At 57.4% G+C, this 16,620-nt stretch overlaps 1 protein-coding gene across 2 annotated transcripts in view; it reads right to left on the bottom strand.

Moving 5' to 3' along the window:
* The window catches only part of SLC7A10 (solute carrier family 7 member 10), a 17,182-nt gene extending 562 nt beyond the window's left edge, over positions 1-16,620 (bottom strand). The window contains exons 1-10 of one of the 2 annotated variants that reach the window (XM_017855050.1): positions 16,323-16,620; positions 6,513-6,717; positions 3,644-3,795; positions 3,296-3,421; positions 3,074-3,227; positions 2,198-2,321; positions 2,009-2,112; positions 1,586-1,682; positions 1,252-1,401; positions 86-263 (exon numbers count right to left, since the gene is read on the bottom strand). In XM_017855050.1, coding sequence (XP_017710539.1) covers positions 86-263; positions 1,252-1,401; positions 1,586-1,682; positions 2,009-2,112; positions 2,198-2,321; positions 3,074-3,227; positions 3,296-3,421; positions 3,644-3,795; positions 6,513-6,717; positions 16,323-16,473 — 1,441 coding nt within the window. In that variant the 5' untranslated portion in view covers positions 16,474-16,620. The remainder of the gene's footprint in view (positions 1-85; positions 264-1,251; positions 1,402-1,585; positions 1,683-2,008; positions 2,113-2,197; positions 2,322-3,073; positions 3,228-3,295; positions 3,422-3,643; positions 3,796-6,512; positions 6,718-16,322) is intronic. The other variant, XM_017855051.1, reaches the window with a different exon arrangement.

Below are 16,620 nucleotides of genomic sequence, written 5' to 3'. Positions count from 1 at the left end.
TGCTCTGGGGTGAACCTCTAAGAAGGAGGTCCCGTTTCCAGGCCCCGGCCCTCTGTGCCCGGTGACCTGCGGCTGCCCGGCTCACCTGTGAGTCTGTGCACACACTTTGGTTTGCTTCTCCAGAACACCCCCAGAAAGAAAATGGGCACCCCCGTAAGAATGATGATGACGCCGACCCCACAGACCATAGGCTCTGAGATGAAGCTGAAGACCAGCAGGAAGGCCCAGAAGACCAAGTATGCCACGGGGATGAGAAGGTTCACCTGGGGAAGGGGGAGCAGAAACACCGATGGTGCAGGACCCCCAGCTGTCTGTACCCCTGACCCCTGAGGGTCTGGGGAGTTTTTCTCCCTTCCCTGGGATCTGAGGCCTGAACAGCAATTGAACCCACCTACCCCTTCTCTTGGCGACAGCCCAGTGTGTTTGAGGCCAATTCATGCATCAGGCTATTGGCCAGTTTTGCTGAGGATTTTTCAAAGTCTCAGCGGCACCGAGTTCCACACAGCAGTTGTGTGTGGACTTGACGCTTGCACTTGGCTGGAGGTCAGTGATTTTTTGGTGTATCACATTTCAGGCACCGAGCACTTCTCCACGTAAGGATTTATACACACATTGGGGGGCTTTGCTTTTAGCTCAGGCTATGGTCTTCTGTTTTTCTGTGGGCCCATGGAATCCTGGCAGCCTTTGTGACCTTGAACAGTTCCTGTCTCATTTTCTTTAATTTTTTTTTTTTTTTTTTAGAGACAGGGTCTCCCTCTGTCACCCAGGTTGGAGTGCAGTGGCCCTAGTACCGCTCACTGCAGCCTCGACCTCCCGGGCTCAAGCAATCCTCCCACTTGAGCCTCCCAAGTAGCTGGGACCACAGGTGCGCACCACCACACCAGGCTAATCCTTTTATTTTTAATTTTTTGCAGAGAGGAAGTCTCGCTATGTTGCCCAGGCTGGTCTGAAACTCCTGGGCTCCAGCAATCCTCCCACCTCGGCCTCCCAAAGTGCTGGGATAGGCATGAGCCCCTGCACCCAGTCCTGAGCCTCATTTTCCCCATCTGTACACTGGGAGCATTCACAGCTCTGTCTTCATGGGGCTGCTATGAGGAGTGGATGCCTCAGTGCACAGAGAGCCCTGAGCAGGGCCCAACACTCCACAAAAGCTGGCACCTCCCATCCCACCTGCCTCTGGTGCCCACTGTGGATACAGGGGTGGCTCTGGCAGCACCCAGCACCCACGGGCCAGCCGTCCCAGGGCCTCACCTTGATGGGCCTGTGGAGCGCAGGCCGCCTCCAGCGCAGCAGCAGCAGGCCCAGGATGGTGATGCCGTAGCAGAGGTAGTTGATGAAGGACACGTAGTTGATGAGCGTGTACGTGTCGCCCACGAGCATGATGATGGCTGTGGCCCCGCACTGGGAGAGGACTGGGGCTGACAGCTGGCCCCTAGCCTGCCTCCTGTCGCCCCTGCAGGATGAGCCCTGGCCCCACCCCACACCCCCACCCCGGAATGGCTCACCCCTGCCATTACCCGGAAGGTCCTGCATTGCGGGGTAGCCCTGCCTCCACACCCTGCCTAGCCCAGGTCCCCCAACTTACACAGACGAGGAGGGCGGGGATGGGGGTGCAGTGTCTGACGTGGATCATGGCCAGCAGGCTGGGCAGGTGCCCCTCTCGGGCTCCAGAGAAGCATAGCCTAGTGTTGGGGACAGAGATGGGCACTGGCCACTTCCTGGGTCTCAGCTCTGGACCTGATGTCCCTCTTAAACTGTCGCCTCTGACCTCCCACTTCGGGCCCAGCAGCCCCACCGGGCAGTTCTTCACCTTGTTCAACCTGCCTCCCTCTTGCTTTCTTGCCTCCCAGTTGTGATCAGATACTTGTTACCGGTGGGATCATCACCCCAGCTTCAGGCGGACTCCTCCCCCTGACAGGTTTCCCTTCCTCTGGCCCCCCCGCATGACTTGCGCACACCTGTGCCCCAACCTTCCCTCCCCATGCCCACGTCTCCCCAGTGCAGTCACCTGGAGTAGGTGAACAGGTAGCCATTGATCCCTCCGAAGGTTGACAGAGCCACGGAGACGGGCATGGCCCAAGAAAAGTAGCCCAGCAGCTTCTCCCCGAAGGTCTGGGTGGGCACAGGAGAGAGGCTGTGTGTGAGGCCGGGGCAGGGGCCTGGGCAGGAGCCAGGGACCGAGCAAGGGCCCACTCACCACAGCCACCGCATTGGAGGAGAGCAGCTCCTGGGGGGACATGGCTGTGAAGTAGGCGATGTTGGTGAAGGTGTACACAAAGGTCACCAGTGGGATGGAGATGAAGATGGCGCGAGGTAGGTTCCTGGGGACAGGCAGTGGAGTGTGTCAGCGTCACCTCCTGAGGGTGCAGGACCCTGGAGACCCAGCCACGGGAGCGGCTCAGAGTCTCCATCTCTTGTGTCTGCCAGGGGTGTTGGGGCAGGAAAGGGGGCAGCATTGCTGCACGAGGCAAGGGGACCCTATGTCTGCCCTGCCCATCCCCACCTGGACACAGGCTGGTAGGATGGGAGATGGGGAAGGGGCCCCATCACATCCTGAGGACACGGTCTGATGTCTGTGCAGAAAGACAAAATTGCATACAGCCAAAATCGGCCTGGAAAATTCCCCAAAATGGCCCCAGAGCCCAGTCCATAGACCCAGAGTCTTCCTGGAACTCTCCAGTCCCAGCTTGCTCAGCTGCAAAGGTTCACTGTTGAGATCCCTGGCTGAGCATCAGACGCAGTCATTGGCTTCATTCGTAGGGACCATATTGTATGCATATGCATAATTTTAGGCCAAATGCAAATCTCTGGATCTATTTACAGCAGGATGATGATATTCAGCCTTTCTGAGGCCCTGCAAGGGGCTGTGATGTGTCCATAGCCAGAGAAAACAGGGCCAGGCTAGAATGCAAGCCCCCCGGCTATCTTTCCAGGGCCATTTTTGCAGGGCAACAGGCGTGGGCCACCGAGGACCAGCCTGAGCCTCGGGTGGCAGTGGGGCTGAGCGGAGAGACTGCCTCTCCCACCAGAGGGCCTGGCTGCTTCCCAGGGCCTGGTTGGGGGCCCCACTCACTTTCGGGCATCAACCATCTCCTCAGTGACATAGTTGAGGAAGTTCCAGCCACTGAAGGCGAAGGAGCCTTGGAGGAAGGCCAGGGCCAGGTGTCCCACGGAGGGCGTCATCCAGAAAGCAAAGGCATTGCTGGGCCTCAGCTCCTCGAAGTGTCCTGGAGGCCCAGAAGTCGGGGGTCAGCACTATCTCCCCAGCCCGGCCCTCACCCCCACTTGGCCCTACCTTGGAAGATCTGGAGAAGGCCCATGCCGATGATGAGCGACAAGGCCAGCAGCTTCCCGCCTGTGAACATGTCCTGGATGCGTGTGGCCCAGCGCACGCTGGAGCTGTTCACCCACGTCAGGAGCACTGTGGAGGGAAGTGGGGGGTGGGTGCTGAGGCCAGAACCTTTTACACTGGACCATGGCCAAGTCCAGCCCAGGTGGCCTGAGAATGGCATCCCCTCCAGCAGCTGGAATGCAAGAACCCCAGATCCAAAGGGAAATCTCACCCCTCTGTCCTCCCGCTCAGGACAGGGTGGGGCCAGGCAGGCGGCTGATCTGGGGACAGCTGCCCAAGGGGGACGCTTACTCAGGCAGGCCATGGACAGCACCCGGGAGGCTGTGGCAGGGGGGATGCAGTTGGGGAACACGGGCTGCAGCACGTAGTTGGAGAAAGTCATGGAGATGACAGCCAGGCTGGTGGGGTACATGATGAGGAAGGCGCTCCAGAGCAGCAGAAAGCTGGAAGGAGCAGGGGCGGGAGTGGCTCAGGCGGCCCAGAGCCCTTCCCAGCCAACCCAGCCCTGATGTGTGCAGCAGGGCTGCCCTGGGCCCGGCACCCGGGGGCTGGCGAGGCTGCCAGAGGCTGGCACCAGTCCAGGGAGGCAGGGTTGACCTTGTTGAGGTCTTGTGGCTGCATTGATAGACTGTTTTAACAGAGAAGGTATTACACATACTTAAACATTGACAGGGTTGCTGTGGGGCAGGCGCTGGGAACAACATGGGCAACAAACGCTCGCTTTTCTTTTCTTTTCTTTTTTTTTTGAGACGGAGTCTCGCTCTGTTGCCCAGGCTGGAGTGCAGTGGCATGATCTCGGCTCATTGCAATCTCCGCCTCCCGGGTTCACGTCATTCTTCTGCCTCAGCCTCAGTGGGACCACAGGCACCCACCACCACGCCCAGCTAATATTTTATATTTTTAGTAGAGACGGGGTTTCACCATGTTAGCCAGGATGGTCTCGATCTCCTGACCTCGTCATCCACCTGCCTCGGCCTCCCAAAGTGCTGGGATTACAGGCATGAGCCACTGTGCCCAGCCACCAAACACTTTTCTAATGACAACTAGGCTCCCCATTGGACGCAGGCTGTTTCCTGAGCCAGGGTATCTGTCCCTAGACCTCTCAGCTTCAGCCCTGGCTCTCACAGAGTACTGTGGCTGAAGATGGGTGACTCCGAGCTGTGTCCCCCTGAGGGAAACCTATGGGGTGCAGAGACTAGACCTCACCAAGAGCCCTGGCTGGGGGTGGAGGGTGATGGATGCCCCTTCTACCTAAATCTTGCCTCTGCAGGGCACCCAGCTGTGAGTCTGACATGTTCTCAGGGGCTCTCCTGTACCCAGGGGCAGGTCTGCCCTTGGGGGTGGTCCTAGCCCCTGGCCAGCCCTCCAAGGAGAGGACTGCTTCATCAGGGACATCAGCCATCTCTGGATCACCTGCCCCTTGCTCTGCACAACCATCCCCGCTCGGCTTCTGGGACATCCTAGCTCCATGGCCCTCCTCCCCTGCCAGGCATCCCCTCTGCCCACCCCGCCATGTTCCGTGCCCAGGGATGAGGTCCTGGCCCTCTTCTCTCTCCCCGGCCCTCTTTACACTCCAGGCCTGAAGCACGATTATTCTGCTTTCTTGGGTCCCAGCCCCTTTGAGGACCCTCTTCCCAGAGGAGAGTGCCAGAGATGCACCCAGAGTGGCATGCAAGCCCTGGCAGGTCCCCCCATGCAAGACTGCCCAGTTAAGGACCCCTGGCTCATATCCCTCAGAACCAAACTTCGTAAATTTCAGCCCATACTTTTCCTCTGAGCTCCAGACCATCTAGGAGACTCTCAGTAGGGAAGTGGGTGCCACTCCGGCTGCACCCACCTCTCCCAAGCTGACTGCCCGGTCCTCTCGAATCAGGCTCCTAAATGATTTTAGAATCTGCCTGTACCTTTGCGGCTCTTGCCACAACGCAGCTGAACAAATACAACAGCTTCAATCCCCTGATGCTCTCCAAGCCCCGGTGAGTGCCGTAAACCCAACCTGACCTCACCTCTAGCTACAGCAGACTCCCTGCGCTCATCTGGGCCACCACACCCTCTGTTCACATTTCTCCCGTCCTGGGATACTTTCCTCACTGGTCAGCTAGCCCAGGCGGGGAAAATCCTCTTCCTCCCAACCTCAGGGCAAGCATTGCTTTCCTGGGAGTTCTCCCTAGGTGGCGCACACCATTCTCTTTGCTGTGTGGCTGCTGCCTCTTGTACACACTCTTAAAGCAAGGCTCCTCCAGGCCTTAATCCCATTTAAGGGGCTGCTTCCTCTCTGCTCTGTGAGCAGCTTGAGTACAGTGACAGACCTTTCTATCACTGCCTCTCCACCCCCAGGCTCACAGTAGGTGCTCAACAAACGTTCCCTGGTGAATGAAGGAAGGATAGCAGGGTGCTATGGAAAGGAGACCTCTGGCCGGGCGCCGAGGCTTACTCTTGTAATCCTACCACTTGGGAGGCTGAGGTGGGTGGATCACCTGAGGTCAGGAGTTCCAGACCAGCCTGGTCAACATGGGGAAACCCTGTCTCTACTAAAAACACAAAAAAAATTAGCCAAGCACGGTGGCGGGTGCCTATAATCCCAGCTACTCAGGAGGCTGAGGCAGGAGAATCACTTGAACTCGGAAGGCAGAGGTTGCAGTGAGCTGAGAGCATGCCACTGCACTTCAGCCTGGGCAACAGAGCAAGACTCTGTCTCAAAAAAAAAAAAAAAAAAAAAAAAGGGCACCTCATGCTGCAGGGTATATGATAAGAATGTCACACTTTCCTCCTTGCTCCTCATGCAACATATGGGTTTACCAAAATCGAGGCCCCTCCTCGCCTGGGCACTCATATTACCTAGGGGTTTCAGACAGTAAGCATCCCCCCTCCTTGAGTACGAGGCAGGGGGTGGGGTTCAGAGGGACCTCTATTGAAAAGGAGATCCAGAGACGCCCAGAGGCCTATAGGAGTGCCCAACACACATCAGTGGGGTGGGATGGGCCTCAGTTCCACCTGCCCTGGCCTCAGAAGGCTGTGCAGCACCCCCACACCTTCTCTCCATCCACCCTCACGACCTCCCTAGGAAGCTGGAAGCAGGAGTGGAAACGGACGCCAGGGCTTATTTGGCCATCCCGTTTCTGAGAGGGTGTGCCCCTACCCGCTGGTGCCCCACACTCACCCAGCCAGGCCCCCGAAGATCTCTGTGACGTAGGCGTAGTCCCCGCCGGACTTGGGGATGGCGACTCCCAGCTCTGCATAGCAGAGGGAGCCCAGAACTGTCACGCCCCCACCCAGGACCCAGACGAACAGGGCCAGACCTACGGAGCCCGAGTGCTCCAGGACCCCCTTGGGCGAGATGAAGATGCCCGAGCCGATGATGTTCCCTGTTGGGGGAGAGATGGGGAGGCATCAGGCCTGGGGTCCCTTTCACAGCCTGGCCTTCTGTGTGGGGATCTGCCTGCTGCCAGGAGGAAGAGAGCCCAGGGTGCTTCCTGGAGGAGGAGGAGGCAGGAAGTGGGCTGGAGGTATAGAATGCCACTGGCCCCCCAAGCCCAGCAAGTGCCATTCTGGGCTTATTATCTGCCCCTTCCTCAGTCCCTGACATGGGAAATGGTACCTCATCCAGCCGGCCAGGCCCCTCTGCCAGAGACGGTCCCTGTCTGACTTCCTCAGCCCTCCATTGCCCCTGTGAGGCGGGGCCAGCAAAATGAGGAGGCTGAACTACCTGAGTGATGGCAGACGGTGGCTCTTCAGGCACCCCACAAGGCCCATGCTCAACCCTCACGTCTACTCAGAGCCCCAGGCGTATCAGCCTACAGCCACTTGTCCTGCCTCCAGCCCGCTGGCCAGAGCTGGCCCCTAACATAGGACTTCAACCACTCTCCTGCTGCTTTCCCACCGGCCAAAGTCCAAACTCATGGAGTGGCTCAGGAAGTAGCATCTCCTCCATGAAGCCCTCTTTGACCACATCAGGTTTGGGCTTCTCTTCCTACTTCAGTTTCCTCTCCTCTGCTCTCTCCTTTCTTTCCTTTTCTTCCCTTCACTTCCTGGATTCAAGCAATTCTGCTGCCTCAGCCTCTCCCAAGTAGTAGGATTACAGGCGTGAGCCACCATGCCTGACTAATATTTTTTGTATTTTTTTAGTAGAGACAGGGTTTCACTATGTTGATCAGGCTGGTCTCAAACTCCTAACCTCAAGTGATCCACCTGCCTCGGCCTCCCAAAGTGCTGGGATTATAGGTGTGAACCACTGTGCCTGGCCTTCTTTCTTTCATTCAGACAGGGTCTCGCTCTGCCACCCTGGCTGGGTGCAGTGGTGTGATCATAGCTCACTGCAGCCTGGGACTCCTGGGCTCAAGAGATTCTCCCACCTCAGTCTCCCTACTAGCTGGGACTCCAGGTGTATTACCACATCCAGCCTTTTTTTTTTTTTTTTTTTTTTTACTTTTTGTAGAGACAGGGTCTCATTATATTGCCCAGGCTGGTCTCCAACTCCTGGGCTCAAGTGGCCCTCCCTGCTTGACTTCCCAAAGTGCTAGAATTACAGGTGAGTGCCACCACACCCGGCTAATTAAAAAAAAAACTGTAGAGTTGAGGGGTTCTGCTATGTTGCCGAGGCTGGTCTCGAACTCCTGGGCTCAATCGACTACCCACTTCGGCCTCCCAGAGTGCAGGGATTACAGGCGAGAGCCACCGTGCCTGGCCCCTCTGCTTTCTGACATGATGGGAAACGTTCAGAGGGGCCAGCTGTCGTCTGTAGAACGGGTTCCCAGGATGAGCAAGACTCGGAGTGCCTGCTGAGCCCTGAGCTCCGCAAAGAGGGACAATGTTCTGGGTTATATAGATCTCACCATCTGTGCACATGAATCAGGTAACCTCACTGGAGATCTGCACTAGGGCCTGTCTAAGAAGAAATAAACCCAGAACCTCAGGCCCTATGAACAAACAGCCCTGGTAGCACCTGCGGCTCGGCCTCTATGCAGTAGCCACACCAGACCAGGTCCTGAGAGGACGGATCTATCTCCTTCAGAGTGGAGCCCGCCTCCTCTACCTGCCAGGCCCACAGAGGGCTGGATAAGGACACGGTTGTAGCCGCCAATTTGTATTCACTCCTTGTCCACGGGGCTCCCCCACCGCCCGCCCCCCGCCCTGGCCGACACAGATTTCCAGTCTGGACAGCTACGACGCCCCACTCAGTTTTCCGGTCACATCCCAGGAGCCCTAAATACATCCAGATAAGGATGAACTAATTCCTGTGCCTCAACCCCCAGAGGTAAGCTGTACCCTTAGTCTACTTCTCGGGGGAGAGAAGTGCCTCCCTCATCTGGCAGAGGGGTCCGGGCCTGGGTGGGCTGTAAGGTTTCTAAAGAGCCTTTGAGTTCCCTCCATCCGGCAGCAGGGCCTCTGTTCTCAGGACCTGGCGGAGTGGGATTTGCCGAAAGCCAGGGAGGTTGGAAGCCAGCGGGGGCTGGGTGGCCTTGGAAGGAGCTGAGCATGTTCACGCTGGGAGCATCCCAGGCCCTGAGCCACCCACCCTGCAGAGAGCCCACCATGCTTCTGCTTGGCGGGGCCTCCTGGGTGGAGCTCCGGGGGAAGCCATATCTGGCACCCAATCTTCTAGGGGCCGTATCACTAGCCTTGTGCCCAGTGGCTGAAGACTCGGATACTGGGCTCGCCAGGGGTGGGGAGGCCACTATTGTTTTGAACACGTGGCCTCAGGCCACAGTTCAGGACTTCCTCCCTTGTGACTCAAAGGACCACAGGCGTTAGCCAGTGTCTCTGAGGTCCTCAGGGGTTTCTCCCTCTGGGCCTAGACCACTCGCAGCATCTCCCCCAGGAGCATGTTTGAAGGTGGCAGAAAATCGCATCATGCACCCCCCACACTGGCTGCTCCCGGCACCATGAAGGTTGGGTGGGGCACTGCATGGAGCAGCCGGGGCTGCAGGCTTGGGCATGGAGGAGGGAGGGGGCTGTGGACAGGGATGGGGGCCTCCAGTGCTCCAATGATTATAGGAAGGGTGTGGGAGGGACTGGTGGATTTCTATTTTATTTTATTTTTTTAGTAGAGATGGGGTTTTGCCATGTTGACCGGGCTGGTCTTGAACTCCTGACCTCAAGTGATCCACCCACCTCGGCCTCCCAAAGTTCTGGGATTACAGGCTTGAGCCACCATGCCCGGCCAGATCAGTGGAGCTGGAAGGGGGCTGCCGGGGTTCCTCCCACTGGTGCGGGAGGGTCTCCCTTCCCAGACTCCGTATTTCAGCCAAGCAGATCTACCTGATTCTGGAAGCAGCAATGAAGAGGCCCAGTCCTTGGGGCACCCTGGTTTAAAGGGGCAGGAACTCAGAGTGGAACAGGATGAGGGGGCGCGGGATGGGCCTGGAGATACCACTGAGCCCCTGTTGGGTGTCTGACCCATGGCTGACCAGAGACATGCGGGTTCTGAGGCCTCTACATTCCTGTCCACCCAGTGGGATGACAGCTCAGTGGTCCCTGCAGGTCCTCCAGGGGCCAGAGCTCCGGGCAGGTAGGCGAGGAAGTGAGTGTCCCCCAAGTCGTCCTTCCCAGAGTCTACACCACCCGCCCCTCTTCCTTGAGACTTCGCTGGGTAGCTTTTATCACATTAAGATGTTTGGCCTGATGGGGCTTACTCGGCTTCTTGGAGGAACGAAGAAAGGGCCATTGTTCCCCGTGGCCACTGTGGTGTGCGCTGACCTATTTCTGGAGGCAGCGGCAGACCACGGAGGTCACAGGGGAGGCCCGTGGAGGTCAAGTTGCAGAGTGAGCCACCTCCCGTGGTGTGTGTAGGGAATGTGCAGTCTGATTTGGGGAAGGGGCAGGGAGGGCCTGTCGGGCCAAGACACTGGCACCAGTCCTCATGCCTTGAAGCACATTCCGGACCTGACAGTGTGACTCAGGCTAGTACTGCCCTTCTGAGCCCCAGTTTCCCCATTTGCCAGGTGGGGCCACTGGGCTAGGGGGCAGCAGAGGGCTAGTCCAACCCTGACTTCAGCAGGGAGGATGCACCCTGCATGTCTGTGCTGGGCCAAGGAAACAGTCTGCTCAGGGGCCCTGTCCCCCACTGTGGTAGGCCTCTCCCCAGCTCACTGGTCTCCCTGAAGCAACACCACCTCCAGGAAGCTCTCCCTGACCAGCCACCTTGGCCCCTGCAATCTGGACGTCGCCCCACAACTGTGGTACCTGGATGATGGCTGGAAAGGGATTCTTTTATTTGATGCAGGCATTCTCTTGATCCCGTCTGGCACATCAGAGGCCATGGAAAGTGCTTTTGGATCTCACTACGCACTGCCATCTGCCTTGGAGACCCCCTAGGCAGCCCCATCTTTCCTCTGAGACCTGAGTCACCTGGGACCCCAACACCGCGGGGTGACCAGCTGTGGCCTGGGTGAAGCCTACCCCACCAAGCGCACGGGTGTCCTCACGTCCTCACAGCAGGCCTGTGTCAGGTACCTTTCCGGGATGACGACTGTGACCTCTGAGGTCTGGGCAGCACCCCAAGGAGGTGAGTGGGGACATCCAGGATGTGCCTGGAACTGCCACCTGGCCAGCACCCGCCTCCAGCCTAACCCACTTTCCTTTGGAGACAGGAGATGAGCGGAAGTGTGCAGCCCTCTCCGGCTCGTTCAGCCCAGCCAGCCCAGCCAAGCAAACCTCGCCCGGGACCCTGTCTCCTGGCTGAGGCTTCTCACTGTCACCAGTGAGTTCCACATTGCCAAATGCAATAGTCGAGCCCTAGGCCACGTTATTGACTCATCAGCAACATGTGGCAAGTGGATTCCTTCCTCCTCACTCGGCCTCCTGGCCTCCCCCCAGCCTTACCGGCTTCTCCTTTTCAGAATCCCTTATCTTGCTTGACTTTTAGACACTGGGTGCCCAGGGCTCAGTCCTGGGGCTTCTTCTTTTTTCTTTCTATGCTTTCTTGATAGATAGATAGATAGATGATAGATAGATAGATAGATAGATAGATAGATAGATAGACCTCATCTATTACCTTGACTTCTGCTGGCAACTCCTAGATTTATATCCCTAGCATAGACCGCTCTGCTAAATGAAATCTGTATATGCAACAAACCACTCAGCAGCGGACATCATAGACTTTCCATGTTCAAAATGGAATTCCCGACTTTCACCTCCTTGCCCCCAAAGTGCTCCTCTCAGTCTTCCCTGATCAATAAATGGCAAAACATCCTCCCAATTGCTTGGACCACAACCTTGAGTCACCCATGATTCCTCTCTTTCTCCCCCAGGACATCCATTCCATCACAAATCCTTTGGCTGTCATCTTCCAAACTCATCCAGAATGGAACCTCCTCTGACACCACCATGGCCACCGCCCGGCCCTGAGCCACTGTGGTCTCTTGACCGGGGAGACCCAGGTAGGTAGCCTTCTGAATGGCCTTCCTCCTCCTCCCACTTATTCCCCCACTGCCTCTTTTCCATAGTGAGTCCTGTTTAGCCCCATTCCATCACCCCTCTGCTCAAAACCCAGAGTTCCTGCCTCACAGAGAACAAAAGGCAATGCCCTTAACATAGCTTGCAATGCCCTGCTCACACTGAACCCCACCCCAGATCTCAGCTCATTTCCAACCTGAAATCCCACACCCTGGCTCTCTCCATCCTCCTTCCTGGCTTGACTGTCTGGTCTTAGCACTTAACAAGACATGCATTCAGCTTGTTCATCTTGTTTGCGTGACTCCCACACCAGGATGTCAGCTCCAGAAGATGGATTTTGTCTGTCTTGACCCCCATGGTGTCTCTGGCACATAAGCCAGTGCCTGACACCATTCAGTATGTAGTGGTTGAATAGATGGATAAGTGTGCCCAGGACTGGCAGGCCCCTGAAATTATAGTTGGGGCTTCCCTTGGGGTCCCGGAGCACACTGAGGGTATCTGACCCCAGGGCAGGTTGCCTCAGTTTCCTTACCTGTAAATGGGACTGTGGTGGGGAAGAGGCAAGCCCTGCACAGTTCCCAGTGCCCAGTTCCCAGTGCCCCGGTGAAGAGGGGCTGGGGTTCTGCAGAGGTCTACCCCCCGGGAAGCCCAGCCACCTGCAGCCCTGGAGACCAGGAGGGTCCTGGCTGAGGCTGGGTGAGCAGGGATTGGTTCCTGAGGAGATGAGGTTCATGACGTCAACTCCTGAGTCCCTGAACACACACCTGGCTCACAAACCCCTGCAGGAGCTGGACTCTAAAGTCAAAGAGAGAGCAGAGGAAGGGCCTGGTCAGCAGACCCAGGGGGGACTCCCACTTTGGAGGACCTGGGTGTGTTCCTTGGGTTGTGGATCCTGCGAGGGAGCTGGCCGAGGTTCCTGGGTCAGTGTGAGAGGTCCTATGAGTCCAGCCGCCGAGGGGGAGGCAGACTTCCCTGGCCGTCTGTTTCTCCACCCGTAGTGGAGTAGGATAGGAGCTCAGTGAAGCCTAGTTGGACAAACTCCCAGCTCAGTCCCCCATCCTCCCCCATCAAGGGCTCTGACTCTAGCCCCAATTCGCCCAGCATCAGAATAGTGTAAAGGGCACCGGGACTGGGCACGGTGGCTCCCGCCTGTAACCCTAACACTCTGGGAGGTTGAGGTGGGAGGATCACTCGAGTCTAGGAATTTGAGATCAGCCTGCGCAACACGGCAAAACCCAGTCTCTACAAAAAATACAAAAATTAGCCAGACATGGTGGCGGGCACCTGTGGTTCCAGCTGCTTGGAAGGCTGAGGTGGGAAGATTGCTTGAGCCTGGGAGGTCAAGGCTGCAGTGAGCTATGATCATGCCACTGCACTATAGTTTGTGCTATGGAGCAAGACCTTGTCTCAAAAATATAAAATCAAATAAATAAAATAAAATAAAATAAAATAAAATAAAATAAAAGGGCACTGGATTGGGAATAGAGTCCAAATCTGGTTCCGAATCCTGAGCCTACCACTTGGAGCAGTATCATTTCACTTCCAACCTTAGTTTCCACTCTGTAAAATGAGTATTAAAATTCCTACCCTGCAAGGTGGGCATGAGATTCAAATGAGATAAAGGAATAACACATTTTCATAAGGCAGTAAGAGGTGTTTTTCTGAACAGATGTTGGATGTGACCATGTCCTACAGAGCCCCTGCCCCAGTTCTATTTCCTCCAGCCTGGCCAATTCCCTTCCATCTGCGCTTGCGGTGGCCGGCGGGCACTGCCCTAAGCATACTTGACGTGAGTCTCACGCCGGCCCATAGCCTGCTCTTCCAGGTCTTCCCATTCTCGAAAGCCTCACTTCCCAGTCTGAGCTGGAGCAGAGGGTATATGTGGGAGAGAGTGATAGGATCTCCTAGGAGGGTAGCTGTGGAAGTTTTGGAAATAACATGTTCAGTAATAGTAACAAACAAAGGTAGATTATGAAGCAGGATGTTGGCTGGGCAGGGTGGCTCACACCTGTAATCCCAGCACTTTAGGAGGCCGAGGCAGGCAGATCACTTGAGGTTAGGAGTTCAAGACCAGCCTGGCCAACATGGTGAAACTCTGTCTCTACTGAAATTACAAAAAATTAGCTGGATACGGTGGTGTGTGCCTATAATCCCAGCTACTCAGGAGGCTGATGCAGAAGAATTACTTGAACCCCGGAGGCGGAGGTTGCAATGAGCTGAGATTGCGGCACTGTACTCCAGCCTGGGGGACACAGCCAGACACTGTCTCAGAAAAAAAAAAAAAGAGAAAGAAAGAGACAGAGAGAGAGAGAGAGAGAGAGAGAGAGAGAGAGAGAAGGAAAGAAAGAAAGATGAAGCAGGACGTCAAATTTGTAAGACTTTTAGAGCTAAAATATGACACTTTGCAGACATTTTTGATTCTGACCAGGCTCCCCAGTGTATTGGTGGAGAGAGAGTGAGCCCACCTGGGGCAGAAAGGTAGGGTGGGCTGGGGAGGGGAGACCCTTAGGACTTCAGGTGGGGAAGGCAGTGCAGACCCCAGCTCAGTCCTCATCTGCCCAGTCCCCACCTCCTATCACCTTCTGGTTGAGGTTGATCTCTCCTTGTTTTGTCCTGCCCCGTCCAGCCTCCTGCCTGCTGTAACCCTCCAAGGCTCCCCAGGCCAGGCCAAGACCAAGGCTCCCCAAGACCACCACTGAGTGCTCTGGGCTTGGGTTCTGTAGCTGAATTGGTTGGCCAAGTGGCCCTTCACCCTGGCTCAGTCTTCAAGGTTTGCAGGCCAAGGTAGTGGACCTGGCACAGCAGGAAGGAACTGAAGGGTAGGGGAGCTGTCAGGGCAGACCTGGGCTGCATGGGAAACTTAGAGTCTGTCCTGGAAAAGGAGGGGGTGATGGTGGAGTTGGCCTTCTCCACTCCCACCACCACCACCTCCACCATCACCACCACCACCACCACCACTGCCGCCACCACCACCACCACCACTACCACCGGGACCCCCTTCTGGGAAGAGAGGAGCCAGGCAGCCTCCCTGTGGCCTGGGGAGGATGGGATGTGGGGAGGGGACAGAGTAGGAGGACAGGTCAAGGATGCTGGGCTTAGCTGAGGAGCCCAGGCAGAGCTGTGTCTCTCTGCACCTGCCTGGCGCTGTAGCTGCCTCTAGGCATGGTCTCAATCCTATGACCCGCTCATGGTGTGAGCTTCCCCTTCCCTGGAGGACAGTTCCTGGAGGGGGTATGGGCCAAGAAAAAGCTCTAACCAGCACCCTGGCCAAATCCCTGGAACCAGCCCTTCCTTCCAGTAGACCGTCTGTCAGGCAGGGGCATCCTAGGCCAAGAAGCTCCCAGGGCCAGGTCTGGACCAGGTTCTAGGAGGCAGCATTCTAAGGGGAGGCGGTGAGATGGTGGAGTGACCTGGCCAGGGGCTGTGTTCAGGGGCGACTCTGGATGGGAAGAGCTGCTAATGTGGGGGTGGGAGAGGACGAGGTGAAGACACTGGGTCTGCCCTACTAAGCCCCCAAACTTTCTCCATCTCCAGGGGTCTGAGGGTGGGAGGACAGTGAAGACACAAGCAGCTCTCACTGGCAGGGGACCGGGAAGACTGGTTGGCAGTAAGGTGAGAACAGTCAAGGCCCCAGTTACTCATCCCCCTAAACCATCTCTCCTGTCCCTCCCTGGAGGGGCTCAGAGGCACCCTGTGTAGACAAAGAAATAAGTCTGGAGTAGTCAGTATCCATGACTCGGGACAGAGAGTGGAAAAATACCACTGCCATTCCCATGACCCCTGAGCTCTCTGCCTACCCAGAAACCCCTATGTGGGGGCAGGAGGACATGGACCCATTCTCAGGTGGGGACTTTGGACCCATTCTCAGAGGGAGACTTTGGAGTCCAGGGCCTCCAGACCAGGCCAGTGCCCAGTGCCCACCAGGATCCCAGCCCAGGGAGCAGCTGGCCTTCTGCAGGCTGGGTCTGCCCACTGCTGCCCTCTTCCCCCAATTGCTGGCTAACCCGCCCCCTCTCCTGGGCCCTGCTGCCAAACCCTGCAGTCATTGCATGCTCTGAACATCCGTCCCCACTGCGCCGGCTGCGAGCTTGTTCACTCTACTCACAGGCCCTCCTGCTTTCCAAGAATAAGTCACTGCACTGCGTGGCACCTGGACCCTGCCCACAGTAGGTACTCAGACTGACCCACAGTCCAGAACTTGGGGAGCTCAGCCTGCCGCAGCCTGACCAGCCCCTAAACTGGTCAAGTTCCTGCGCTAATTGCAGGACTGCGGTCATGGCCATTTCACAGATGAGGAAACTGAGGGTAACTGCCTTGTAAAAGCCCCGCAGCAAAATCGAGTCAGGAGGAAGAGTCCAGCGGTGGACGGACCCAAAACTCCCCCAGGTGCAGGCGGCAGGGAGGTGGGAACACGGAGCTTTGGCACCCTGGGCCAGCAGCCCCTGCCCTCCCAGCAGTCATAGCGCTCTCTGAGGCCAGACCGCAGGTGCCCCAGGCAGACCCGTCCGAGCTCCCGGAGAGGGGGCGCCCCTCGTTCGGCCTCCGCCCGGCACCCTCCCACCTGGGTCCCGCTCACCGATGATGATGGTGCAGGCGCTCAGCAGCCCGATCTCCTTCTTGAGCGCCACTCGCTCCGAGGCGCCGGGGACGGGGCCTGGGACTGGGGAGGGCGAGGGCGCAGGGCTGGGGTTCCCGCGCTCGCTCGGCTGCTGCGTGTGGCCGGCCATGTCGCTGTGCCGCCGCGTTCCCGCTCCCTGCGCTGCCCCGTCTGTCCGGCCGGCCGCCCGTCCGTTCGTCGGTCGGTGAGCTCACGGCCCTCGCAGTCGGGACAGCGCCCACAGGCGGGCGCATGCGCTGGCGCGGGGCCCGGGACT

This window comes from Rhinopithecus bieti, unplaced genomic scaffold, assembly GCF_001698545.2.
Source record: "Rhinopithecus bieti isolate Rb0 unplaced genomic scaffold, ASM169854v2 scaffold_39998, whole genome shotgun sequence".
Taxonomy (NCBI): domain Eukaryota; kingdom Metazoa; phylum Chordata; class Mammalia; order Primates; family Cercopithecidae; genus Rhinopithecus; species Rhinopithecus bieti.
Note: the sequence above shows the minus strand (reverse complement) of the source record. Positions and strands in the feature narration are given on the sequence as shown.